Here is a 24,005-nt window from a genome sequence, read left to right on the forward strand (position 1 = left end):
TGACGCCACGAGGCAGAAAAGCGAGTCACGGAATAAAATCTCGGTTATGAAATTGACTGTTAAACTGAGAATTATATTGCGTCTACACATTTCAAGAGTTTGTTCCAAACTAGGTATCTTTTCCCCTGGGTATTATTATTGTTATTCCACCGCTCCGGCTTCCTGGCATGAGGTCCAAATTTCCGAACACCTCGCTCCAAATGCTTGAAAAAAGAAATATATCATTACAAAAGAAACATGAAAAAAAACTCTGGTTTGGGGTCTTTTGGAAGGGGAAACGCTCCCGGAATTACAAGCTACATCAACGAGAACAAGGAAAAAAAAAACAAACACAAGCAGACAGCCTCCACTAGGATAAGCTGCATCTCTTTTGGGGTTTGCCCGTCTGAGCTCACATACTCTGATCCGCCGTCATATTCGTCATATCCCCGGTTCCAGCTTGACATCAATGCCCTGGTCGACAGCAACACCCGACGGACCAGCGCGGTGCAGCAACCACGCCTGTAACCTCAAGGCACCGCGGAGAGCGCCTCTGGCGGCGGCCCAGTCGTCCATAGCCATCTGCACGCCCCAGATGGTGAAGAGGCTCTTTGCGAGGCGGTCGTGCGGGGTTCCGCGGGCCGACGGAGCGACTGCCGCCAGGACCCAGCCAAAAACGCCCATAATGGGCCTCCATTGGGCCAGTGGGACGCAACGCACGGCGGTCCACAGCTTTGTGAGGTCTTGGGCCCCAATGGCGGCGCTGAATGGGGTCAATGTGGCTGTGGTGGTCGCTGCCTGGCAGTACACGAGGGCGGTCTGCCGCACGACCTGGTAGATAAATTCGGATGACGGGTCGGTTGATGGCTCGAAACCGAGTGTGGTAGGATGCTGCGTGGTTGCTGGCGCGGTCTGGCGTCTCGTCAGGCCCGGGAAGCCGACGCCGCCGGTGATGTTGCTGTAACCCTGCGTGGCCGGGTCTCGTTCTGGGGAGTGTTTGCGGTCCAGTTTCGTTCCTCTTGGGATGTTAGCGGAAAGAAGGATGTCTGACTCTTGAGGGCTGCCATCTTGAGGCAGGTCCGGATTTAAGCATGAGATTCGGCCACAGGTCCAGGAGGCAGTGCTTTTGAGTTTGTTCAGCTCCGCAGTCGATGGCTCCGACGGCATATCGAGAACCGTAGAAATAAGAAATCGTATGTCATCCAGGATAGACGCTGTTGCGGGATGGAACCCGAGGGTGTCGGAGCAGGCTGAGAATGGGAGAGAAGAAGCCACCAGTGGTGTGTTGTAGGCTGCCTCGGACTGCTCGCCTGCACCCCCAAAAATTCCATCTTCAATGTTTTCCATGCTGAAGAATGGGGGCTGCTCGAGTGAAAGAGCAATGGTGGAATCCACCACGACTGCAAGCTTGCCAACAAGGCCATCCATGCCCAGGTTCTGAATGCCGCCACGCAGCCGAATCATCTCCCTGACACCTCGTAGATGAGCCTGCAGATCGTTGGTGGAATCCCCCCAGTACCACTCATTCAGGATCATCTGGATGACGGCTGCGATTGCTTCGTCGCTTGTTGAGTCTGTAGTCGATCTCAGCAGCTCGTTCAACATCCGGATTGCTAGACCCTTGTGAGCCATGGCCACGGTCTTGTCAAGAGTACCGGTCTCGACGAGGAAGCATGAAGCGGTGTATATGGCGACTTGGGCGAGAAGAGGGGTGCGCACGCAGAACGGCATGCATAGTTCGATGCAAGAATTGGCCGTATCTTGGTTGTTGCCATCTAGGCATGATCTGAAACTAGAAGCCAGCTTCACAACTGTAAGGGTTGCCTATTGCATTAGTTTCGCATTCGCTTCAAATGGTAGATATCATTAAGCTCCGTGGGAGAAGCTCATGAGCAGAATTGCTCCAAAATCTCACAAGTTCTGAGCAGCTCTGTGTGCTGCTGCGTATGTGGCACTGGCAATGAGCTCAGCGCCGGAGTTGTTCCCCGTGGTTGCAGGGCAACATTAAAGTCTCGGGCACGGGCGTCTAGCGCCAGGAGCCAAGTGACTGTGTCTTCGGTCCTCTCACGATTCCAGCTCGCGTCGATGGGGCGGCTAAAAGTGGTATGCCGGACCTGCGGCAGACCCGAAGCGCCATTTTTGGGAAGTGGATGGATCTCACAGTTGGCGTTGCACAGTCTGGTGAATGATTGTCGAGGAGATCCCAAGGTTGATGTCCATGGCAGTGCTTCCCATCGTCCAGGATTGGGGAACTGCGTCAATATATCGGTTCCAGACCATTGTACAAGGTCCATTGCTTCCAGGCCCGAGCATCGTCTTGGATTCCATAGCTGCGTGGCGTCTGGCTCGCACCCACTCCACTCGTAGTTTGCTGGTCTGACGGGCAAAAGAGCCTGCTGGCTGAGATTAAAGAAGTCAAGGGTCTCATCCTGTATGATAGGAGAGCGGAACGGATTGCTGCCATCTGTTGGTGTTATTGGGGAGTCTGAGCCTCCCGCACGTCTATTTTGCTCCGTAATGACGAAGTCAGTCACCAATGACCCAGAAAATAAAAGTAAGAAAGTCAACGGACACCAACGCACGCAAACACACCTAGTCGTAATGAGCTTGTACTCGCAAATAGGCTGTGGGAATCGCCTTGAACAGTTGCTACACGGTTGTGCTTGATTACACTGGCAGCAAGAGTTTGTATTAGGTAACCGACCGGGTGATATACTGATTGTTGGTTGCCATCACCATGCGTAGCAACTCGGGCGTGGTTCAGGGTAAAGCGAGACGATCTGGTAGGTTCGAATCACACTTACCCGCTGCTTTCTTCGTCGACACTCGCTGCATGAGGTCGTTGTCCGCGGCAATCTAAGCTGCATAGCTCCGGACGAGAAGTATTCTGAACATTTTCTCGTCCAAGCCGACGAGCAAGCCAGAAAAAAAAGTTGTTTCAAAAATTACCGTTGAACAAACGGTAGGGCTGGGCGGGTACCACGAGTTTATGTTACAAGGGCCAAAAAAAAGACGGGTAGCCTTGTCGGACTTGGCGGGAGGATGCGAGGATTCAAGAGGGCGTTGGGTCTAGTTTGTAGTCTAGAACCATCACAGGCCTAGTATAGGCAAGGTAAATACCTAGGCAGTGAGGCCCAGCATAACGGCAAGAGCACAGCTTTGAACCCATGGGCCTCCAGCCAGCCTTTCTTTGTTGTTTGGTTCTTGGCATGGGTCTAGGGGCTGTTGTTCCCTCGAAGGATTCAGGGCATTTGTCAATGCGCATCTTTGTGCAAGAAAAAATATTTATGATGACTGACTACTTGGTCTGCACGGGATCAGGTGGCGGATGAAGAACAATCGTCAAAGACATAAACTGAAGCAGAAGATGACGAATATGGTCGGGAAGAGTTCCAAGGGCCTACCTGAAATTCAGACTGTCCCATATTTTGACTTCCCCCCCTTTTTTTTACCCAAGTGACAAGATGTGCACCCTAGAGATCCGGCCAAAGACCAATTAGTCAGTATATTTCGAGGTGCGGATGCCATTGACCAATATGACGAGTCCTTACAGTGAGCGATGTGATATCAGACGCTGCTAAGATTATAACATCGTCTCAAGTCTCTTAACACCTCTGGCTACCCTCACTAGCAGTGCATCCTTCGACTCCCGGATGACCAAGCCATGGTTTATCCAAAGTATGGTTATGGCGCAAGGCCAGCTGCAATGGAATCACCCCCGGGAAACGTATGGAGGTTGGAGTTTTGGGTTCAAATGCTTGCGCGGGTTCTGCTGCAAGGATGAAAACAAAACTAAAAAGCTCAAACATGACTGATCAGGTTCCCAACGTCTACGCAGCCTGCCACAAAACTCGAGCTGTCAGTGAGTTTCGCAAAACGACGCCATAGGCCGATTTCAGACCGTCTTAAAAGACCCCTGCATTTTCTCACTCTTTCCGGGAGGCCTGAGCAGACGGGACGGTTGAACCCTTCCCAGCTACCCGCCGAACGGTTCCTGCGGCTGAGCAAGGGCCTAGAGCTGATTTCCGCTGGCCCTCTGTGTGGTAATGCAGTGGGTATGCATGGCAAGTTGAGAGCCTTGTTTCCAGACTCTAGCCTTGCGACAGCGGCAGGCCATATTCCACATGGCGAAAAAGGCGCTTCTTTTCTTGAATAAGTCTGTTTCAGACTATTTTAGTGGAAATAAGGTGGGACTAAGCAAATTCGGTCCTTGAAACCCAACGGATTCCATGCAGAAGTTTAGCGGCGAAACTAGAAAACGCTGGGAGTCGGAATGAAGCCTAAACCTGTGTGGGCACGTTTGTAGACCCTTAGAACTGATGGGTAAGGTACATGACGTCAATAACGGTAGTACAACGTGAAAGTAATATGTAGTTAGGTACCTAGGTAGGTCCCACCGTGTACCTTGTGCAGCTTCTGAATAATGCAACAACTTAGATATATGCATAATGTTAAAAGAATGATGAGTATTTGGTATATGTGAAAATTTCCCAAAAGGTGCAGACTAGTTAAACATCTCTAAGGGCATGGGATGATGCAATGGAGGCGACTGATAACATTAGGAATTGGAAATAAGCTAGAAAATGGCTGAAACTAAATTTGGTATCCCGCGAAAGCCAACGTGAAATGACAAGTTAAACTGAAGCAGAAGAAACGAAACCTATGTGGCCAATGTGGGAAATTGTTGGCTGAATTTACAGGCTCAGTGAAGAAAGGAAGAGAATAAAACAGAAGAGAAGAAAAAAGACCCATTCATACTCTGGGTTTCATTGCCATATTCACGGCAGGAGGAGGCTCGTCATCCATGGGGTATGGAGGCACCTTGCCGTTAGTAGGTGGACGTCTACCTCCACCGGCAACGTGGTTCTCTGGTATGGGAGTTTTAGGAGGCAGAGGTGGTGGTCCGAGACCGCGTCTCGGCTGTTCATCCTGCGCAACGATCGCAATCTTGTCCTGTCCAGACACGCTCTTCCACTGTGTCGGCGTCAGTGCTGCTGGGAGAAGGTCATCATCGATCGTTCCCATACTTGAGACGGTTGCGGCAGAAACTGTCGATGCGGTAGGGTTATGCGTAGGTCTTGAAGGTGGCGAGCCTACTGATGGGCGCGTGTATGATGGTTGAGCTCCAGTAGCAGACGCTGGAGGTGGTGGAGGAAGGGGGCGATCCCCAGCTAGGCTCCCACCCGAGCTACGGGGCGACAATGCCGACGTCGGCATGCCAAGGCTGTCGGGTCCGGAATCGTAGGACTGTCTGCTGGAAGGCGTCGTGTTATGCGGTTTGGTCGGGAATGTTGGCATATCACCAGGCAACTCGACTGCAAAGGTTGGCAGGGAGGAATCCGAAGTGGTGTGGACCGCAACGTCGGGAACCGTGCTCATCCGATCATGACGCATCTTTGCCCGGTATATCTTAGCTAGTTTTGCAGCAGACCCCTGAACCATGGCACTTTCCTCGGGCCGTCGTAGATACTGCCGTGTGCTGGTGCTAATATCGGCCAGGCGATTCCACTCGTTCATACCAAACTCTCCAACGCCCATCTCTACATTCAAGCGGTAGTAGTTCTCGACGTTGACACCGCGCTTGAGCAGGTGCTCCCGCTTGACGTATTGGTGAATCGTTTCACATCCCTCGATCTTTGCAATCAATCTCTTCCGTGCGTCTGCAAAGTCGCCCAAGAAACCCTCGTACCACAGCGACTGGTTTGCATCACTGCTTTTTGGCCTCCTTCCTGTTCCCACACTAATGAAAACTCCAACGTCGCGACCCGGCCACTCGTTGACGACGGCTTCGTCCAGAGCCTGAATCGCAGGGTTGAAGGTTCCAGCACCATCATCATGAAATACGGACTGCCCAATCTTGATAGGCTTGAACGCAAGGCCAATAGCGCATGTCGCTCTTCCTGCCTCCCAAATTTTGCAGTCGTATTCCGGCGACGGCTCCTTTCTCGAGTCATACGATCGTAGTAATGCCGGATCGCCTCCCTTTTGGGTTCCTCTGTATATCGCGGTCACGACCCTAAATAGAGCGGGTTAGTTGCAGCTCCGGCTTGATCCAAAAAATTAAAAAATTGCAACCCTTTAATGGCAGTACACGCACGTTTTTGTCCTGTTTTCCCTGGCATCGTAAAGGCTCGCATCTGGGTTTCCTCCCCTCAGTCCATGCGCTGGGCGCGCAAACTGACTTGTTGGGCTTCTGTGGCTGAAACTGACAACACTCGCGTTGCTAGCGTGTCTTCGTGGATAGCTGCCGGCGTGCGACAGCCTATTTCGGGATGCCATGCTAGCGGGACTGGCTGGCGAGTCGGATCCATCGTTGCCTTCATACTCATCGACAGTATGTTCCCTAACGGCCTCCTTGATAGCCAGCTCCAGCATGGATGCTTTGAACAGTGTGCTCCTGGTTGGTATCCCGAGTATTGTCTTGTCCGTCTCAAACACCATGCGCGTCAGGCGCACGTACAGCTCCTTGCAGGTTTCTAGGTCCAGCCTCAGGCGGCCGAGCATCAGCGCCACCAGGCCGCCTGTGCCAGTGCCGACAATGAGGTCAAAGTGGTCTGCGGGCTTAGGGATTTCGGAACGACGGGGCGCGCGGCCTTCAATCTCGACAAAGGTTCGATGCATTATTTCCTGTATGATGACAAAAATTGAGTAGCCTCGAACTCCTCCGCCATCTAAGGCGCCAAAAAAATGTCAGCTCAAGCTTGGTCTTGATTAAAACTTCTCTTTTCACCCGCCACACTGGTCGCGCGCGGGTCCTGCTAAATGGCTACCAACCTAATGATAGTATGCGGAGGGGAGGCCCCTTGGTTGTGTCCTTCCTCTTCATTCGTTCGGTGTCCATGATTACGCTCCGGCTGCACGACGCGATTGTCGTTGCAACAGGCAGAGCTTTTGGATGCTGCAGCAGTGGTGAGTGAGAAAACCGCCCGCGCAGTGCACGACAAGGAAAATTAGTACTGTCGATGAATCTCGTCCAAGTTTGGAAGGGAAGGTAAAGCAGGGTTCTAGGCTGTGCAGGCCTGGTAATACGTGGGTCGTATCCGTCGACTTTGAATGACGAAGTGACCGACACATGAGCTAGGCAGGATTCAAATATGCTTGCAGTGAATGAACCCTAGTGACGCAAAAAGAGGGGGGCGCTGTACCAAGAGGTACCAAGCAGTGGAGGCCAACCAGCGATTACCGCCACGGGAACGGCGTTCAACCCGTCTAACTTCTCCACGAATCCGATCTTGCGACGAGAAAGAAAGAAAAAAAAGCTCTTCAGCTTGTCAAGTTGTCGTCAACATGGGTCAAATTTTACAACCAGCTGGAGCCCTGTCGTTTATACAGGATTACGTGCGACTATTAAGACTGTCAAACAAAACCTAGCCGGGGGGCCGATGTCAGCTTCAGCTGGTTCAGCTGGCGTCAAGCCTGACATTGCAGATGAGTGCAAGGCTATCCTTGATTGAAGTAGACCTTAATTATGCACTCACTCAGTTTCCAACTGCGCGATCCCGCACAATGGCGTCCTCGGCGCCTTTTCTTACACGGCCTCTGATTGGGCCCCTACCGGCAGCATGATCTTTTCTCCCCCTTCCGACGTGCTACTGCAGAGAGGCATGATCGCTTTACTCGCTAAAATACTACCGAATATATATACATAATTTGCCTTACCGAGCTAGGTAGGTAGGTATTTAAGGTAGGTAAGCATGTAACCCAAGGCTGGTAGGTGGGTTTTGCTGCTCTACAGTGCTGCCAGCCTAGATTATCTCAGCCGACCTGAAGCCTGATGAGGCCGGTAACGCCGTTTGAGGAGTCCCGCTTCTCCGGGCGTCTTGGCGTTGGTCAAATGTGGTTAAGTTAACCTAGCTTGTACAGTAGTGTAAGACAGGATTCATCACTGTTTACCAACTGACAATTGAATTAGCGATTTGAGTTTTTTTTTTTAAGGTGAAAAGGAAACAGAAGTAAACAAGCAACGCAGCGACTAAGAACAAGCTGCATGTGCCAACTACAACGAGCATCCCGATTAATGAATGTGAAAAAAATGCAGGGTGCACGCCCTCATTCATTATTTTGAGCTTGGTTGCAGTCAAGAACGTCACGACATGGTCTCATCTCATTGTTTTTTTTTCTTTTGCCTTTTCCCGGCCCTTCCGACCGACTGGATTGGACGGCACTTAATTACAAGGGCAACATTATGGGATTGTTTGTCACCTGCTATATTCGTCAACGTTCCCGTCAAGCCGTCTTTTAGGAAATGACATGCAGTCAAGGCGCAGCCGTCACGCCCTGCCCTGAGAGAAGAATACTTACTTGGCTGTCGTCTCATGTCGATCTGGAGGTGGCGCAGTTCCGAGAAATTTTTTCTCGTTCGCAGCCACTCCTAACCATTCAACCCCTTCCAAGAAACGTGAGTCCCTACCATATTTCATACCTTGGCCTGCAGCGCTTCGCCCCCCCCCCCCCCCCCCCCGAGCATTCAGACCCCTCTTGCCCTCCACTCTCAATTCGCCTTGAAGACCAAAACGTTTGCCCACCCGAATATACAAAGTACGCGGCATCTTCAAGCCTTCAACTATTGTGGAACCGGCGCGATGGGGTTGCTTGCATTGGCGCAGCCACCCGAACTTAAATTCCCAAAATAGGTACTGAGCTTGCTTCGTCTACTGTAGACCTAGCTTACCGGGACTCCGGAGTCCCATCAAGGGAGCTCTTATCGGCTGCGCGGATACCTCAGGAACTCTCACCAAAACCCATACTCACATATGCCACCAAGGCATGAAGTTTGATATGAAGTTAAGAAAGATTTTTAATATCGGATGCAGCTCCGGCGCCAGACTAGCAGCTGCTACGTACACCGTTGCATGGATGTACCCAGCATGATCAGTCTTTGTCAATCGTGAGTTCATCTCTTGATGAGTTCACGGCTACTCGTGACTGTCTGCACGTCAATTCGCTCCAGTCTAGCCACAGAAATGGTTTGCCATTCCTTTATTTCATGGATCTAATTATACCTATGTACATAGGTACCTAGGTATCTGTCACAACTTTAAGGGCTATATTGCCATTACCAGTGAACAAAATCTCTTAGGTCAACAAACAACGGCCTGGGGTTGACAAGGTCGAACAGAAACAAGTGAACTCCATGCCATTCCTTTCTTCACTCAGTTTGGGTGCGGCTCTTCGGCGCACCTGCCAATTGCTCCTCTTAATCACTACGCGTGTCATGTCGCCCTGCCCAATTTGGCTAGCACCAGCCCTGCGATTGTAATGTAGCCAGGGGTTGGTGGTCGATGGTCCCAACGGATGGAATGACACTTGCAAATTAATTCGACATCACCGGGCCATATGAGAGGAATCTCATGTCACCTTACCTTGGTTGAAATGCCTTGGATTGGGGATTAAAAGCTCCATAGATTGAATAGTCGCCAGAACAGCACCTTACAGCTATCAAGGTCGTGCTGTTTTGTAAAATTTGCCGGATTGAATTCTGCAAGTATTGAGTCACTGATGCAGGATTCGCTGCTGCCTGATGACCAATGTTGCAGGCCAGGGTATCATGGACCCAACGTTCTGAGCTGAGCATCCATCCTTGGGGCGGCAGACTTGTATGACATGGTTCCTTCCGTATTGGATCCCATCTCGGCGACATGAATTGCTCAATCAAGAAAGCCCGCGTTCGCACACTCGGCGCAAATAGCAGTGTCTAACACAGCCTTACCTCGAGTTATGCTGACATTCGATGCCTATCCCCGCCCAGGTACCGCCTCGACAGTTGAGGTAACTGATTTGCGGCTGTCACACGCAATAACACCCTCCAAAACAATTACCCCAGTTGGGAAAGATCCCGTCATTTTGCCTATTCGTTTGATAATGGGCAATCTGCCTGGCGGTGAAAAACCATTCGGTCTGTGACGTGATTTAAAAGCCATCAAACCCCCGGGAATCTTGGGTGGTTATGTCTGACAGGTAGAGACCATTTCACATCTTCTCCAGCACCAACGTCTAGCTGGTGGCATTTCCTTGCGCAAAACAAGCACACGAAGTGGACAAAATACAAAGATCAAATAACAATGCATAGTATCATTGGTCTCGGGCTCAAAGGCTTTCTTGTAAGTTCCCATGTTATCTCACGGCCACATACACAAATATCATCATGTCTCCCTGCTGCAAAGGTTGCCTTGCATCAGCTATCAAGAGCTAACACCTGTCTTTCAACCAAGCTGATTGCCTCAGCTGTCGTTCTTGGCTTATCAGTCACCCTTGAAAACCATCAAAAATATGGAAGCCCTCCCGCCGAGACTTCTTTCGCAAGCTTCACCGGTGGATTCGGCATCGTAGTAGCTGCCATAGGTGTTGCTTCGATGTTCATCGATGCAATTCCGACCCTGGTTCCCCTCGTGGTAGAAGGACTGGCTGCTCTGTTCTTCCTCGCTGGCGGTATCGTAAGTCATTTATTCTTTTCTTGTTCAGGATGCGCGCCTTTCTTTAACTGCTGCCCCCGCGTATATTGGCAAGTTTGGCGTGCTTGTTCTTCATATGTACTAACTATCTACATGTCAGGCACTGGCTATTGCTATGAAAGGCGTTTCCTGTGATGGTGACCTGGGATCGGAAGCATACGGCGTCCGCTTTTTCAACAAAATCCTCAATGGTGGCTGCCCCACAGTGAACAGATGTTATGTCTCTGACAAGATCATCTTTAGTCCTGAGGAGGGCAACGACAGTCTGAAAGCGCGATGCGTTCGTACTCAGGCAGATTTTGCTTTCCAATTTATTGCGATGTTCGCAGCCTTGGGTGCTTTGGCGATGACTTTCTTTACTGCTAGGCGCTCTGGCACCAGGGTCATTGCTTGAGAGTCCGCATAACAAGATGCGCTACGACTTTGCAGCTTCCAAATACCCAAATATCCAGATAATGAGAGCTGAAGCGATCCTTCATCAAACATGGCATATCGCTGGCCATGGGGTGAATACTTCGAAACGAGTACCACGGGACAAGGCATATTGAGGTTTGGTTTCTCTAGTCATTCTGGCAATTCGTGGATTTTGGTGCTCAAACCTGGCCTGTATGCAATGTGGACGTTAGGATTTTTCAGTCCCTGGAGTTTGGTCGTCGGTATGAGATACCCGATAATCGTTTTGGTGGCTTTGTGCGTAACTGAGTTCCAAATGATCACGTAGATAGGTACCTAGGTATGATTGAAACGAAAGTTAATGTGGAGGATGGGTAAAATTTCCATAAATTTAAAAAACCGGCTTCGTCTTTAGCAGCGCCTTCGGTTTCCATTTCGAGAGTAGTATTGTATTGTGTCATTTGCCTGAGGAGGCTAATTCAGCCTTGTTCTGTCCAAGCCAAGACAACATCCCAAATGATATTGGCGCAAAATAGTGCGTACGTAACTTTCCCTTTGCTCTCTGGCCGAATTACCTAACCTAAAGCGCCTCGGCTGCCAGCGGACAACCTGGCAAGCCTTGCAAAAATTTATTGATGGATAGATCGACGCATTGCAACCGAGAATATCAAGCACTAGGTACCTACCTACCTGTTTAAATACCGCACTAGTTTTGAGCACAGTAGTTGTGACTAATGCTCGATTGAAACGAGTTGTCTGGAGGATTGTGTGTGAATCTTTGATGTAGAGCTGGCAAGCATTGTGACAGCCTACCGAGGGAGGAAGAAGAAGAAGAAAAAAAAGACAGGCCCACCGGAATTCTGGAAACAACCAGCCAGCCATTTCATACCAACTATCAACAAAGTTCTCGCCCATTACTCTCGGACCCTCTTCCGGATGCACAAAACGAGGAGACACAGTCACGCGCGCTTCTGTTCAGGATCCGATGCAAACCAGTACGAAGGAGGGGTAAGGGTGCAGGCTGGGAAGTATATGGTTGGACAACAACGACGCTGGACGACACACACCGACAAGAATCCAAGTGGAGAAGAAGGATGTTGACTGGACCAGTGAGCATGATGCATGGATCCTTTTCGAGGTCGCGACTGGCGCTAATAATTTTTTGGAGGTTCCAGACGGGGTGGGCTTGTGTCTCCCGCCGTGCAGAGAATCCGGCAGCAGAAGTACCATCCATGTAAGGGAGTGGGAAGCGGGCAGGGCGGTATCGTGGCCTGTAATTTGTGGCTTGGGGCGAAAAGAAGTGAATCCCAGTCATTTTACCGTATTTGTTGTTCCGTTCCATTCCTGTATTGGTGCCCACCTGTCCATGCGGAGATGCCTGAGAAAGATGCCTGGCAGTGTGGAAAATTGACACTAGGACCGGCGCTTTGAGCTGAGGGGGCCCGGTGGTCATCAAGTTTCCTGCAAATACCCAGTAAATCTGTCAATCATAAAACGTCCAAAAAAGAAAAGATAAGAAAGAAAACAAGTGAAAAAGAAACAGAACCATCCGGGGAAAGGGTCCGGTGCCGTCCCATCAAAAGGAAATGCACGAGACGTAGGAACGGTACGGTTATGTCTACTCCGGGAGTAAATACAGTAGAAACCAAGGCAAGCAAGTCCAGACATAGGTTTCGCTGCATATTAAAACCCCCCAGTAAATTAAAGCCTACACTGTACTCGGGACATGTCATAATAATATCCATGTGGACTCGCATGAGGGAGGGGTTCTCTCCATCTCGATGCTGCACAATTAGTGCGGGCGGGGAAACCGCTCCTCACAGCGGTTGTTGATTGGGCACGGCGGGATACTAGTTTGGTGCAACAACAGCCTTTCGCTCTATTGTCCAAGCTCACCTGCCGTTTGGCTGGTTGTGGTGGCCGTGGCAAGCATGGATGCTGGTATCGGCTGATGGATGGCTTCGACTCTTGCCTGGAAGCTAGGTTGGGCAGTGTGTTCCCCACCAAAAAGCTGTTGTGAGTGGCCCGCTCAACCCTTGTCCGACCCCACTACCGTTTGATCCCTCAAGAAAGTCTAGCCCACCAGCTGCCGCGCTGCCCTGCCTGCACCACAAGGCTAACGAGGTAGCCGAACTCCCCAACCTTCCGGGCACAGCCTTCTCCCCTATGGCTCCTCACCACTCACCAATGGCTTTCCCACAACCAACTCTGTCAACCTCTTCCCCCTCCGTGCCCCCCTACATGACCTGTGCCGCTTTCGCACCCAGGTAGTTAGTAGTCGTGGTGGTTCGGAGCGTCTGAGTCTCATGCGCAGCCTGGTCAGGTTCGTTACCACCCGTCAAACACGCCAGCTCCCTACCAGTCTAGGTACCTACCTTACCTAGCTACTACCTACCTACCTACCTACCTACCTATCTGAGCTTCAAGCGGTCACTCACTCGACCCGAATCTCCACAAATTCGATTCATTCGAGCAGCAGTCCATCTCGACAATATAGCATCTGCGAATGGACCATCCCAACAAGCGACGGCGATTGGCGCCCAAGCTACCTGATCCTCCGCAACAGCCATCGCCTCCGGTACCAGGTCCAGCGACGTCTCCAGCCCAGCATGCCACCACTTACGCGAACGACCAGGTATACTTAGTCTTCCAGCTTGCTTCACCCAGAGTCTGAGATAGGCCTCTGTACATGCGCTGACCTGCTAACCTGCCCAGCCGTTGCACCATGGACAACAGTATCAAGGCCAGGAGCCAGCTCCGATACCAGAGAGGCACGATTTCGAGTCGTTTGCCCGTCACCTCCAAGATGCGGCAATGTTGATATACAGACAAACCCAAAGATCCCCGTACACGAGCGTATCTGTGCTGCTGCTCAGGTGGGAGGAGGACAAGTCGGTCGAGAAGGACTTGGTAGAGCTGGAGGCGGTGTTAAGAGATCGTTACAACTACCAAACAGACAAGTGGACGATACCATCGGTACACAACCCGAGCATCAAGCTCAGCGTGCAGATGGCCTCGTATATGGAAAACGCCCGTCCCGATCACCTCCTCGTCATATACTACGCTGGACATGGCTACGTTGGGATGGACAATCACCTGTATTGGGCGTGGTGAGTGGAGCCGAATGTGTGAAATGGGTTGAAATGAGACCGTTAGGCGGACTGTTGAGACTGCTGCTGACTGAACATGCTGGACAGTCACAAAGGAGACGACTCTGCAAAGCTGAAGTGGGATGGCCTGCGTTGTTTGCTTGAGGACGCGCAGTCCGACATGCTGCTGCTTCTCGACACGTGTGCTCCGAGAGAAGCACCGATGGCAGGTAGTCATGGCTTCAAGCAGGCTATCGCCGCGTATACACCGGACCGAGTACCTCGAGAGTCTCCCTGTCGATCTTTTACATCATATCTTACCGAGTCATTGGCAAGATTGTCGGTCGGACGGGCTTTTACTTTGCAAAGGCTGTACGACGAAATCATTTCTTTGCAGCCAAAAGCTGCGTCCGAGAGGCCCCAGACGAACGGGTCAGGGAAGCTTCCTACCTTCCACGAGCTCCGGCCAGTCGTGTTCACTTTGGCAGCGGGTCAGAACCAAAGTATGGTCCTGCCAATCCTGCCAGCCCCTGATGGCAAGAGCGCGCAGTCCGACCAGCCGAGGGCCGACGCTGGTGTGCTCATTAAGCCGGAGGAGCAGCTCATAGGCCCAGAAGACGCGGTAGATCTCATCTTTGATGAAGCGAGGGCCCTAGTCTGCACCACTTTTGTCGGGGATGCCAGTCAAGACATGACCTTCTTTAACAACTGGCTGCAGAACGCCCCACCCATTGCGTCCAAAATCAAGGTCGAAGGCATGTTCTTGGGACCTCCTACGATGCTTCTTGTCTCTATGCCCCTTAATGTCTGGAATGTGGTCCAGCATGATAAGGTGTGCTGTTTTTTGGGTCACATTACTTCGCATAATATGACCCATCTATATGACCGTCTCGTGGGGTCTAGCGTGGGCTTGCCAACCCCCGCCAAAGACGTCGACGATGGCCGTATTCTCTGGGAAGCCACCAAGGCGGCCGCCAACCTACCTAATCTAATTCGACATGAAGAAGCGGCGCAAGGAATGCCGCCTCCTGCCGCAAAGCAGCTCAGTCCAGAGACCCCAGCGCGGCCACGAGGTGGTCCCAGACATGAACTGCCATCCTCAGCGCCGTCGTCTGCGCATTCGAAACAGACAAATTCAGTTGCTGCGAAGGAGGTCGAGGACTCTGTCGAAATGCAAGAGGCGGCCGAACAGCTGAAAGCACTAAGCCATATGCCTGCCAGCGGCGAGGGCAAGTCTTCAGCCTCGGCGGTCTCGCAGAGTGATTTGAAAGAGGAGAATAGCACATCATCTCACGACGAATCTGGAGGAGACGAGACTTTGTTGAGCGTTGATGGAAATGCAACCTCGACGAAACCTAAGCAAGCAAGGTCCTTGCAGAAACAGCCACTTCCGAGACTTGATACCCGATGTAACATGTGTACGCATGCACCTTTCAAAGACTCCTCGTCGCTGAGAAAGCACATAGCAGCCGCGCACACCCGGCCATTCCCATGTGCATTTTCGTTTGCCGGCTGCACAAGTACTTTTGGTTCAAAAAACGAATGGAAGAGGCATATTTCGTCTCAGCACTTGTGTCTCCAATATTACCGCTGCTCCTCGTGCCCTCTGAGCGCTATCGAGGGCAAAGGAAACGAATTTAACCGCAAAGATCTCTTTACGCAGCACCTCCGTCGGATGCACGCTCCATTCGCCATCAAAAAGTCGATCAAAAGCGATGGAAAGCTGCAGACAGAGTGGGACAGCCATGTTAAGGAGATGCAGCAAACCTGTTTGGTTACCAGGCGCAAACCGCCGCAGAAGTCAGCCTGTCCCAAGGCGGGCTGCCAGACCATTTTTGAGGGACCAACCTCGTGGGATGAATGGACTGAACATGTAGGGAGACACATGGAGAAAGGAGATGGCCAGTCAATAGGTGTTGATGGATTCCTGGCCAAATGGGCTTTGGAAGAAGGCATCATCGAAAGAAAAGAGGATGGGGAGTACCGGCTCTGCAATCAGGATGAGCTCCCGGGCAAGAAGGACGGCAGCGTTCAAGTGACGTCTGCGTCCCAGCCCTCGAAATCGCCAAAAGACGAATCACCGAGACTTGAAGATGAGGGGTCTATTGTTGTTGCGATGCCAAACGACGATGGTATGGATGTGGATGATTGAGCAGCGTTGTGTTTGGGCCAGGGCCATGATGGAATTGGCTAGCTGGCATCTTGCGAACTGCCCTTGAGATACTCACTGTTGCGTGTTGCCGGCATTTGTGTTTCCTGAAATTCCAGGCGAGTCGAAAAGTTACTGTATAAACTTTGCAAGTATATACCTAGGCAGAACCTGGACATTGAAAGCATGATCTCATCCATCAACTCTCAATCTCACATGTGCTCACTTTCTCCAATCGTGAGTTATGACTAGCACCACTGCTAGACTAGAATGGCGACAGCTGAACTGGTTTTCAACGTAGCCCGAGTACAACTTGCGGCTGCAGTGTGGTGTGGACCTTTAGCAGAGATCGGCTGAAGCGGATCCGAGAGGTCGTTCACGAATGGGCGTCCACAGATGGTTCACGTCATCCACCCGGAATCTTGAACAGGCCTATATATACACCCACCAGCGGTCCAATCTTCTTTTACCCCTCAACATTCTCACTCAATGCTTTACATATTTAATGAGATTGTCTTTATTGAAAACTAACTGAAAGCAAAAAAAAAAAAAAAAAAAATCAGGGCCGAGAGACAGCGCAAGGTTCTTATCTTACATAAGCCATGGCTCCTATTGGAATTGCCTTAATTGGTGGCGGCATCTTTATCAAGCAGGCACATATTGTGAGTGGGATCCTGTTTAATGCCGTCATTTTTTGTTATGTCTTCAACCTCGCCAGAACACCTTTTTCGTGCCATTGTTTAACACAGAGTTACAGCCTGCCGTCTTGGCTACACCATCTCTCGAGGTCAAGGCAGTTTACTCGCGATCGCTCAAGTCGGCCAAGGAGTCGGCGGCACTTCTCCCCAACGGAGGCGAGGGAGTTGATCTGTACTCGAGTGAGGAGGGCGGCGGCGGCTATGCAGACGTGCTGAAGCGCGACGACGTCTCGGGAGTCATCATCGCCCTCCCCATAGCCAACCAGCCAGAGTACATCAAGGCGGCGCTGGACGCGGGCAAGCACGTGCTGGCGGAGAAGCCCGTCGCGCCAAACGTTTCCCAGGGCAGGGAGCTCATCGAGTACTACCACTCGATTAAGGCCAGGACGGGTGCGACGTGGTCGTGCGCCGAGCAGATGCGCTGCATGCCAAACTACATTTTTGGAGCTGCCGAGGCGAGAAAGTTGGGCAAAATCACTGGGTTTCGCGCTATTGTCGAGTTTATGACCAAGGAGGGTAAGTTGTGTTGTTTCCCTGTCTGTCAGGTGGAAATGCTCGCTGTGTTCGAGGATGTATAGTATACACACGAGGGCCAGCTGACAATACTGAAACCATGCCACAGACAACCCGTACTACAACACGGAGTGGCGCAAAAACCCAACCCACGATTACGGCTTCATCCTGGACGGGGGAGTGCACTGGGCAGCATCACTACGCATGCTCCTAGGCGACGACGTGGCCGAGACGGTCAGCGGATTCAGCCACACGGCATCGGCGTACCTGCCTTCACCTGACACACTGCAAGGAATCGTGCGGACGAAATCCGGAGCGTCGGGTGCCTTTCTCGTGTCATGCGGCTCGACCCTCCCGGCCAAGTCTGAGTTCAGCGTGGCATGCGAAAGGGGCAGCGTCACGGTCAGCAGGGATAACATTACTGTTTCCAGGACCGATGGCAGCGAGCCGCAGGTTACCATCAAGAACTCGGCCGAGGGTGTCAAGTACGAGGTCCAGGCTTGGGCGGCTGCGTTGGAGGCTGGGAAGCCTGATCCGAGATTGGCTCCCGAGGAAGGACTGGCTGACGCCGAGTTTCTGCTGGGTATGCTCAAGAGTGCAGATGCTGGTGGTGTTCCGCAGAATTTGAGTCTGCAGCATGTTTAATCTCGGCAAGTTGGCAGTGAACGATTATACACGACTGACTGAGAATGCTGTTGGATCGAAAAACACAATTGACAGCTTGTTGGTTATGAAGGGATGGTTCAGGACGAAGGAAAGCAGTGAACAGTTCATAATACATACAACTTGGAGCCTATAATTTACTCTTGACTGGCAAAACTTGCTTCGCGTCCTGGACCATGATCCTCTCAAGACCCTTTCGCGTAGTCTCATTCATGCCAGCGGCAGCAGGCCTGCCCGTGGCCCTGTCCACAAATACCTGAACAAACTCCCCTACTGACCTGACGCGGTCAACTCCCTTTTCGAAGAGGGCGATCTCATAGGTCACGCTCGTACGGCCCAGCTTATTGACGCGCAGGCACAGTTCGGCCACGGAAGGGAAGCTGATGGACCCGAAGTAGTCGTTGTGGGAGTGCACGACCATGCCGTGCTGGGGTGATGATGCAGGCTTGAGGTCGCAAAATTCAATCAGGTATGAATTGATTACTGAGTCGTAGCTGAAATTCAAGGGAATTCTTCTTGTTAATAGGCGCTGCGGATATTGGATGGATATTAACGAGAGCAGGACGGAGGCTTTTTTTTCTTCTTCTTTTACTCACAGAAAGTTGTAGATGGAGTTGCTTTGAGCATACATAGTATTTACGTCAGCATTGCATTTGTTTTCTTTTCAACGTAGAAAACATATTTTACCCAAATATCTACAAAGCGAGCGGCAACATGCAACTGCAACTTACTTCATGTGTTGGTACATGTCATTGTCGGCCCATCGCGTGCGGTACTCCAAAGTAAATGGGTAGTCACCCCGGGTCCGCGTTTTGAGCACATCATAGCTTGCCGTCATGTTGATGATGAGAATTAAAATCAAAGACTGGTTAAACAGTTGATGGACCAGCCAGTGAGTGAATGCTTCTTCATTTGGCAAGAACAAACAAACAGCTTGTTTTGTTTGACTGAACCGAGGTACACGTATAAGCAGCTAGTTCTAGGGAATTGCATCACGTGAGATCAAGCCGCCGCAATCTCCGTCACGTGTACCCCTCCATCCCCCAAAATTTCTACCAGGACCAAGTTGTCAGAAGGCAAAACCCATGGGTGAAACCACCTTGAATATCAAAATCAAAAACCACCCAAAATAGGGTTAACAAAAGATCTTGGTATAGTCTTTTATCACTCTGTGCCAAGTCAAACTCGGGTTGCTCTTTTCTTATAAGGCGGGGGTTGCATTTGCCAGGCTGGCTTCCTTCATCAGATTCCCGGCACTGGCACGCCAGTGTGGGACTCTGCTACGTCGAAGCATGGCTTCAGTTGCCTCTGCATCGGCTGCTGCTGCTGCTACAGCTGCTACTCCGGTCGTTTCTACAGCTTCCGGCGAATCAACCACTCCGAAAATACCACAAAAGTCATCAAAACAGCGGAAGAAGCAGCCCTCAAAGGAAGATCACGCACTACCGAGCGACCCGGAAGTGATTTGGCCCCCACCATATGTGATTGAAGATGGACTGAGGAGGGTAGAGCCGTACCATTTTGCTTATCGCACATGGGTTAAGGAACGATGGCGTGGCAGGGCACTGGTTGATGTTTTCGAGAGCGAGTTCAGAGACAGGCCGATCGAGTACTACCGGGAATGCATGGAGAAGGGGAGCGTCTTGGTAAACGCCAAGAAGGTCGGGCCGAACCACATCCTGAAGAACGGAGAGCTCATCGCCCATATCTGCCACCGGCACGAGCCTCCCTGCACAGCCGACCCCGTTCAGGTCCTCCACGAGGACGACGAGATGATCGTCATCAACAAACCGTCGGGCATGCCTGTCCACCCTGCCGGAAGATACAACTTCAACTCGGTGGTCGAGGTTATGCGGTCCGAGCGGTCGCGTGACTTCAAGGCCTACCCATGCAACCGCCTCGACAGGCTGACCAGCGGCATTATGTTCATCGCAAAGACGCCTCAGGCCGCGTGCAAGATGGGCGAGCAGATCATGGGGCGCACAGTCCGCAAGGAGTACTTGGCCAGGGTCATTGGGCGCTTCCCCGACGGCGAGGTCATTTGCAACGAGCCCATCCTGCAGATCTCGCCCAAGCTTGGGCTGAACCGTGTCAGGGCCAACGGACGGCACGCCCGTACCGTCTTCAAGAGGCTGGCATACTATCCCCCTGCAGAAGGACAAGGCAACGAGGCAAAGCCCGGAGAGGCAGCCAATGGTAGGCCGTGGAGGAACAAGCAAGGCTATTCCATTGTGCGCTGTCTTCCTGTTACGGGTAGAACTCACCAGATCAGAGTCCACCTGCAACACCTTGGACACCCGATCGAGAATGACCCGATCTATGCGAACTACAAGGTCTGGGGGCTTAACCTTGGGGCCAACGATGGCGATGCTAGCCTCAATAGCGACGAGGATATTATCAGTCGTCTCTCGCGCATGGGGAAGGAGGATGTTGCCGAGGCAGTTGCATACTACGACGAGATGGTCGACGAGTACTACAAAAAGAAGGCCGAAAAGATGTCAGGAGAACTCTGCAAGGAGTGCGACACCCCTCTGTACACAGACCCTGGGTCTCACGAGCTCTCACTATGGCTACACAGCCTACGCTACGAGGACTCTGGAGGTGCCTGGAGCTACTCGAGTCCGATGCCGAAATGGGCTCTGCCCCCCGACGGGATGAACGGTCCCGTAGAAGTGGGAGACATGAAGGAACTGGTCGTTGCAGTCAGGGACACCAATCCAGAGCTCGTATCAGCCGACGTAGCTTGTGAAACATGATGCTCGATCAAGTTCGTCCAGATCCTCGAGGTCCAAATGGGACCAAGGTTCGACGACCTGCAGATCGGCTACTCGCGCCATGGCGATCTTCTCTACTTTTGGGGATGCGGTAGGCTGGCAATATTCGGGCACCCTCCGACTGAAACGTGGACTTTGGGGGGTGAGGACCGGAAGCTCATGGAAGAGGTGCGAGTCGAACGGGAAGCAGTAAATCTCCGAGAGTCCTCCTTGGCAGAGAGCTGGCTAATGTTACCTTTGCAACGACGGACGCACACAGCAGCTTCCCGGAAAGGCTGGATTCCCATGGGCAGCATTAATGAAACAAGGCTTTACCGAGTATTCTGGGGACCTCCAGGTACCAGACGGGGCATTACAAACAAAACAACAGCGACGAAACACGGATGATAAGCCCAGTGCCAAAAAGGAGCTTTCGGGCGCTGCATGCACATAGTACAGGTGTTAATACGCAGAAGTAGTAGTAGGAAACAAGAGAATCCTAGCCGCATATAAAACATCCTGGACCCTGTACAACTAACACGTTCGTCCGGGGCCAATAAATTGTACATCAAACCCTCGGCTGATAGTCCCGACCACCTATTACAAAGGAGGAACAGCCACAGAGTAGCAAAGCGGCGCAACAGAAACCGCTAGGAGCAGCTGAAGTATTCCGCCCCCGCCTCGGAAGAGGGGAAGTACGTGGTAAAGCAGAAGAGCAGGGAGAGACAGAAAGAAAGAAAAAAGATAGAAGAAAGAAAAAAAAAACGTGACTCGAATTCGGGGCCACGCTGATCCTTTCTTTTTCTTGTTCATATTCCTCCGTTAAAGCAAAAATATCCGACCAGTAAGGAACAGTGCCGGTCCTCTCCAGGTATGCCGTTCTTTTTTTTGGGGCGATATGCCTGCTCTTTGAGAAAGCTTAAATGGATGACATACAGCTATTATTCGCGTCTTTTTCTACTCTTTTATCGAGTCGCTTTGAATTACTCAGCCGCGCATCCCCGTTTGCATATCATTTTTGTTCCCTGTCTTGACGCCAAAAATTGATTAGCCTGCATTGCTCGTAAAGAAAACACCGGCAGCAGCCATCCCTCCCGGAAATATTCTCCTGCAGGACTTGGGTGCAAAGCTGGGGGCATCGCGGTAGTCATGCAAGCGCTGATCGCCGACCATGCGACCTCCTGGTCAGAAGACGCGAAGAAAAGAAAAGAAAAGAAACAATGCCCCTGGAGAAGGGATCATGGCGGCCTTTGGCTTGCAGGGAAAGGGCTGTCTTGTGTAGGTTGGGCACTGCTTGCAATGTACAGCGCAATTACGGCCAGGACTATACAGGCAGGTAAGTAGTGAATGCTATCTACGTGGTAGTGGTTTCGTATTTGCCTATCACGTAGCACCAAAAAAAGAAAGTTCTATATTCGTATCCAAGTTTGTATGGTGTGCTTTGAACATCTACCCCTTAATACTTGCGCGCATGTCCTTTGCTGTGGCCGTGTAGCATGGGAGACTGCAGATCTACAACAGTGTCACCATGCAAGTAACACACTAGTGTACTTGACACCAAAATGGAAGCAGAGATGCCCCTCTCACTATAAGGTTCTTCTTTTTTTTTCTCATCCATGCATTACTACGTAGTTGCGTTACACAAGTTCACGTGGGCGCCATTTTATGTACTATGGTGGTAGGGGTAGAAATCGATCCCCCTGTACTATGTTACAGTGTCCACTGGTGTGGGCTTTGTAGGTTTTCCGACTTTGGTAATAATTTTAAACAGAAAAATAATTTAGGCATTTGGTGGTTCCCACGAACAGTCAAGTTAATAACCTATGCACACATATACGGTAATAAGGGGTGGCCTTTTTTTTTTTTTTTTTTTTTTTTTTTTTTTTTTTGCCCGCATCCGTAGTAGGTCTTTTTCTTTCCGTGGCAAAAACGGTGAAGACCGAAAGGGTGGCCAAGCATGAGTACGCGATATTCGAAATGAAGTTCTATTTTGCTCTGCTGCTGTGCTTTGTGTCTCTCATCTATGCATTCCATACTCGATTATACTTTTCTTGCCATGCCTGTCTTTTCTCTTCATCCATCGTACGACGTACCACCCTTTCCCCCATCCCTCTCATCACCCTCCACTTCCCGCCGCATCTTCTACAGCCTAGTCTAGAAAGTAAAGACGGGAAGAACGGGAGGCTTGTGCCACGAGACGTCCACGAGAGTGGCAAAAGTAAAACATAAAGGAAAAAAAAAGATAAAAAGGCAAATATGCTGGAAGGAAACGATGGCCGGCGCTAGAAGCCTTGTAGAAGCCTGCTAGCTGATGTTGTACAAAAGCAAAATGAACAAATCAAGAGATGCCGAAAAGCAGAGTTTACTAGGATTGTATGCCGAGGGCTGCAGACATCAGATCGTTTTGCTACGCTGGGATTGCTAATTCTACCCAACTTCTTTCCCCTTGGTGGTTCCGCACTCGCGCAAAAAGAGCCACACAATCCAGAACGCCTCATAGCCTAGGCCTGCGGAATAAGAACACATTTGATCGGAAAGGAGTACATGAACACGAAAGAGAGAGATAGAGAGAGTCAAGGGAAGGCAAGTCGTCCGTTGTTTGGCTGGCACCGTTTTCCCTGTATCACCCATCCATTCCATCCATACACCTATCAAGTCTCCATAGTCATGAAACAAGAACTTTAGCGGTTCTGGACGAGGCCAAAGCTCATATGTATTTTTTTTAAAGTTGGCCCAACTAGAGTAATCGGTTGATGAGAGGACACTAACTTGCTCATACCTCCGTACATACCCATTCCAGATTTCTCAGGACTGGATGCAGGCTCGTCCGAAAGTTGCATCGGCCGCAACTCCGATGATGCATTTACTACAATAAGTGTGTTCCATGAGGACTTTTAAACCTAAAAAAACAGCTTCCATTTTTCAAAACACATGAGACGACCTCAGGGATGGCGGCATTAGCAACGAATACCCCGAAGACTGATTATCTTTTTTTTTCTGGTCTTTTTCACTTCCCTTTACATTTCGGCAACGCTATAGTCCCAAATTCTGTTTACCGGTCCACTTTCCTTACTAGCTTCGGTTCTCCTCTTTCTCGTAGTGTCTGTCTCACATACCCTGTAATATTAGCGTGAATAGTAGCGATAAGGCTGTCTGTATCCAGCTACCCGGGTTGATGGACTGTTACTGACGAAATAACAAGCGTCACTGTCGGAATCAGGGACGCGCAGGTTACCACAAAAGCAAATGATTCCCTCTCTAGGCGACTATCGAATTGCTACTGTAATTACTACGACGTAGGCAAGGTACCTAATACT

General features: G+C 50.9%; 7 protein-coding genes across 7 annotated transcripts; 4 read left to right on the plus strand and 3 right to left on the minus strand.

The window, feature by feature from the left end:
- Positions 1-420: 420 nt before the first annotated feature.
- MGG_08111 (uncharacterized protein) lies at positions 421-2,339 on the minus strand (the record flags this gene model as incomplete). The annotated part of the gene is made up of 2 exons (XM_003715019.1): positions 1,895-2,339; positions 421-1,790 (listed from the first exon to the last, which is right to left on the minus strand). Exons 1-2 carry the CDS (start codon positions 2,271-2,273, stop codon positions 421-423), a joined length of 1,749 nt encoding a protein of 582 aa, XP_003715067.1. The 5' UTR covers positions 2,274-2,339.
- Positions 2,340-4,300: 1,961 nt separating this feature from the next.
- MGG_08112 (uncharacterized protein) lies at positions 4,301-7,289 on the minus strand. Its single transcript, XM_003715020.1, has 3 exons — positions 6,754-7,289; positions 6,077-6,650; positions 4,301-5,995 (listed from the first exon to the last, which is right to left on the minus strand). Exons 1-3 carry the CDS (start codon positions 6,818-6,820, stop codon positions 4,732-4,734), a joined length of 1,905 nt encoding a protein of 634 aa, XP_003715068.1. The 5' UTR covers positions 6,821-7,289; the 3' UTR covers positions 4,301-4,731.
- A 2,608-nt stretch (positions 7,290-9,897) lies between these two features.
- MGG_08113 (uncharacterized protein) lies at positions 9,898-11,337 on the plus strand. Its single transcript, XM_003715021.1, has 3 exons — positions 9,898-10,079; positions 10,191-10,412; positions 10,531-11,337. The coding sequence occupies exons 1-3, from the start codon at positions 10,041-10,043 to the stop codon at positions 10,822-10,824; spliced, it is 555 nt and encodes a 184-aa protein (XP_003715069.1). The 5' UTR covers positions 9,898-10,040; the 3' UTR covers positions 10,825-11,337.
- Positions 11,338-12,954: 1,617 nt separating this feature from the next.
- MGG_08114 (uncharacterized protein) lies at positions 12,955-16,296 on the plus strand. The gene is made up of 3 exons (XM_003715022.1): positions 12,955-13,458; positions 13,539-13,933; positions 14,021-16,296. Exons 1-3 carry the CDS (start codon positions 13,330-13,332, stop codon positions 16,062-16,064), a joined length of 2,568 nt encoding a protein of 855 aa, XP_003715070.1. The 5' UTR covers positions 12,955-13,329; the 3' UTR covers positions 16,065-16,296.
- Positions 16,297-16,552: 256 nt separating this feature from the next.
- On the plus strand, positions 16,553-18,135 carry MGG_08115 (NAD-binding Rossmann fold oxidoreductase). Its single transcript, XM_003715023.1, has 3 exons — positions 16,553-16,723; positions 16,819-17,275; positions 17,382-18,135. Exons 1-3 carry the CDS (start codon positions 16,664-16,666, stop codon positions 17,915-17,917), a joined length of 1,053 nt encoding a protein of 350 aa, XP_003715071.1. The 5' UTR covers positions 16,553-16,663; the 3' UTR covers positions 17,918-18,135.
- Positions 17,953-18,876, minus strand: MGG_08116 (thioesterase). Its single transcript, XM_003715024.1, has 3 exons — positions 18,667-18,876; positions 18,532-18,552; positions 17,953-18,429 (listed from the first exon to the last, which is right to left on the minus strand). The coding sequence occupies exons 1-3, from the start codon at positions 18,771-18,773 to the stop codon at positions 18,066-18,068; spliced, it is 492 nt and encodes a 163-aa protein (XP_003715072.1). The 5' UTR covers positions 18,774-18,876; the 3' UTR covers positions 17,953-18,065.
- Positions 18,877-19,000: 124 nt separating this feature from the next.
- MGG_08117 (DRAP deaminase) lies at positions 19,001-21,552 on the plus strand. Its single transcript, XM_003715025.1, has one exon. The coding sequence runs from the start codon at positions 19,228-19,230 to the stop codon at positions 20,689-20,691; it is 1,464 nt and encodes a 487-aa protein (XP_003715073.1). The 5' UTR covers positions 19,001-19,227; the 3' UTR covers positions 20,692-21,552.
- Positions 21,553-24,005: the final 2,453 nt, after the last annotated feature.

This window comes from Pyricularia oryzae, chromosome 2, assembly GCF_000002495.2.
Source record: "Pyricularia oryzae 70-15 chromosome 2, whole genome shotgun sequence".
In the NCBI taxonomy this organism is placed as follows: domain Eukaryota; kingdom Fungi; phylum Ascomycota; class Sordariomycetes; order Magnaporthales; family Pyriculariaceae; genus Pyricularia; species Pyricularia oryzae.

What these genes read in the sequence shown, in the direction of transcription:
- MGG_08114 (XM_003715022.1), top strand. Translation starts at nt 13,330, where the DNA reads ATGGACCATCCCAACAAGCGACGGCGATTGGCGCCCAAGCTACCTGAT. An exon ending in CCACTTACGCGAACGACCAG is followed by an intron (nt 13,459 to 13,538) that starts GTATACTTAGTC and finishes TAACCTGCCCAG; the next exon opens with CCGTTGCACCATGGACAACA. An exon ending in AATCACCTGTATTGGGCGTG is followed by an intron (nt 13,934 to 14,020) that starts GTGAGTGGAGCC and finishes CATGCTGGACAG; the next exon opens with TCACAAAGGAGACGACTCTG.
- MGG_08112 (XM_003715020.1), bottom strand. Translation starts at nt 6,820, where the DNA reads ATGGACACCGAACGAATGAAGAGGAAGGACACAACCAAGGGGCCTCCC. An exon ending in CCTCCGCATACTATCATTAG is followed by an intron (nt 6,651 to 6,753) that starts GTTGGTAGCCAT and finishes TTGGCGCCTTAG; the next exon opens with ATGGCGGAGGAGTTCGAGGC. An exon ending in AGGGAAAACAGGACAAAAAC is followed by an intron (nt 5,996 to 6,076) that starts GTGCGTGTACTG and finishes CGCTCTATTTAG; the next exon opens with GGTCGTGACCGCGATATACA.
- MGG_08116 (XM_003715024.1), bottom strand. Translation starts at nt 18,773, where the DNA reads ATGACGGCAAGCTATGATGTGCTCAAAACGCGGACCCGGGGTGACTAC. An exon ending in GACATGTACCAACACATGAA is followed by an intron (nt 18,553 to 18,666) that starts GTAAGTTGCAGT and finishes GTATGCTCAAAG; the next exon opens with CAACTCCATCTACAACTTTC. An exon ending in AACTCCATCTACAACTTTCT is followed by an intron (nt 18,430 to 18,531) that starts GTGAGTAAAAGA and finishes CTTGAATTTCAG; the next exon opens with CTACGACTCAGTAATCAATT.
- MGG_08115 (XM_003715023.1), top strand. Translation starts at nt 16,664, where the DNA reads ATGGCTCCTATTGGAATTGCCTTAATTGGTGGCGGCATCTTTATCAAG. An exon ending in TTATCAAGCAGGCACATATT is followed by an intron (nt 16,724 to 16,818) that starts GTGAGTGGGATC and finishes ACAGAGTTACAG; the next exon opens with CCTGCCGTCTTGGCTACACC. An exon ending in CGAGTTTATGACCAAGGAGG is followed by an intron (nt 17,276 to 17,381) that starts GTAAGTTGTGTT and finishes ACCATGCCACAG; the next exon opens with ACAACCCGTACTACAACACG.
- MGG_08117 (XM_003715025.1), top strand. Translation starts at nt 19,228, where the DNA reads ATGGCTTCAGTTGCCTCTGCATCGGCTGCTGCTGCTGCTACAGCTGCT.
- MGG_08113 (XM_003715021.1), top strand. Translation starts at nt 10,041, where the DNA reads ATGCATAGTATCATTGGTCTCGGGCTCAAAGGCTTTCTT. An exon ending in TCGGGCTCAAAGGCTTTCTT is followed by an intron (nt 10,080 to 10,190) that starts GTAAGTTCCCAT and finishes CTTTCAACCAAG; the next exon opens with CTGATTGCCTCAGCTGTCGT. An exon ending in TCTTCCTCGCTGGCGGTATC is followed by an intron (nt 10,413 to 10,530) that starts GTAAGTCATTTA and finishes TCTACATGTCAG; the next exon opens with GCACTGGCTATTGCTATGAA.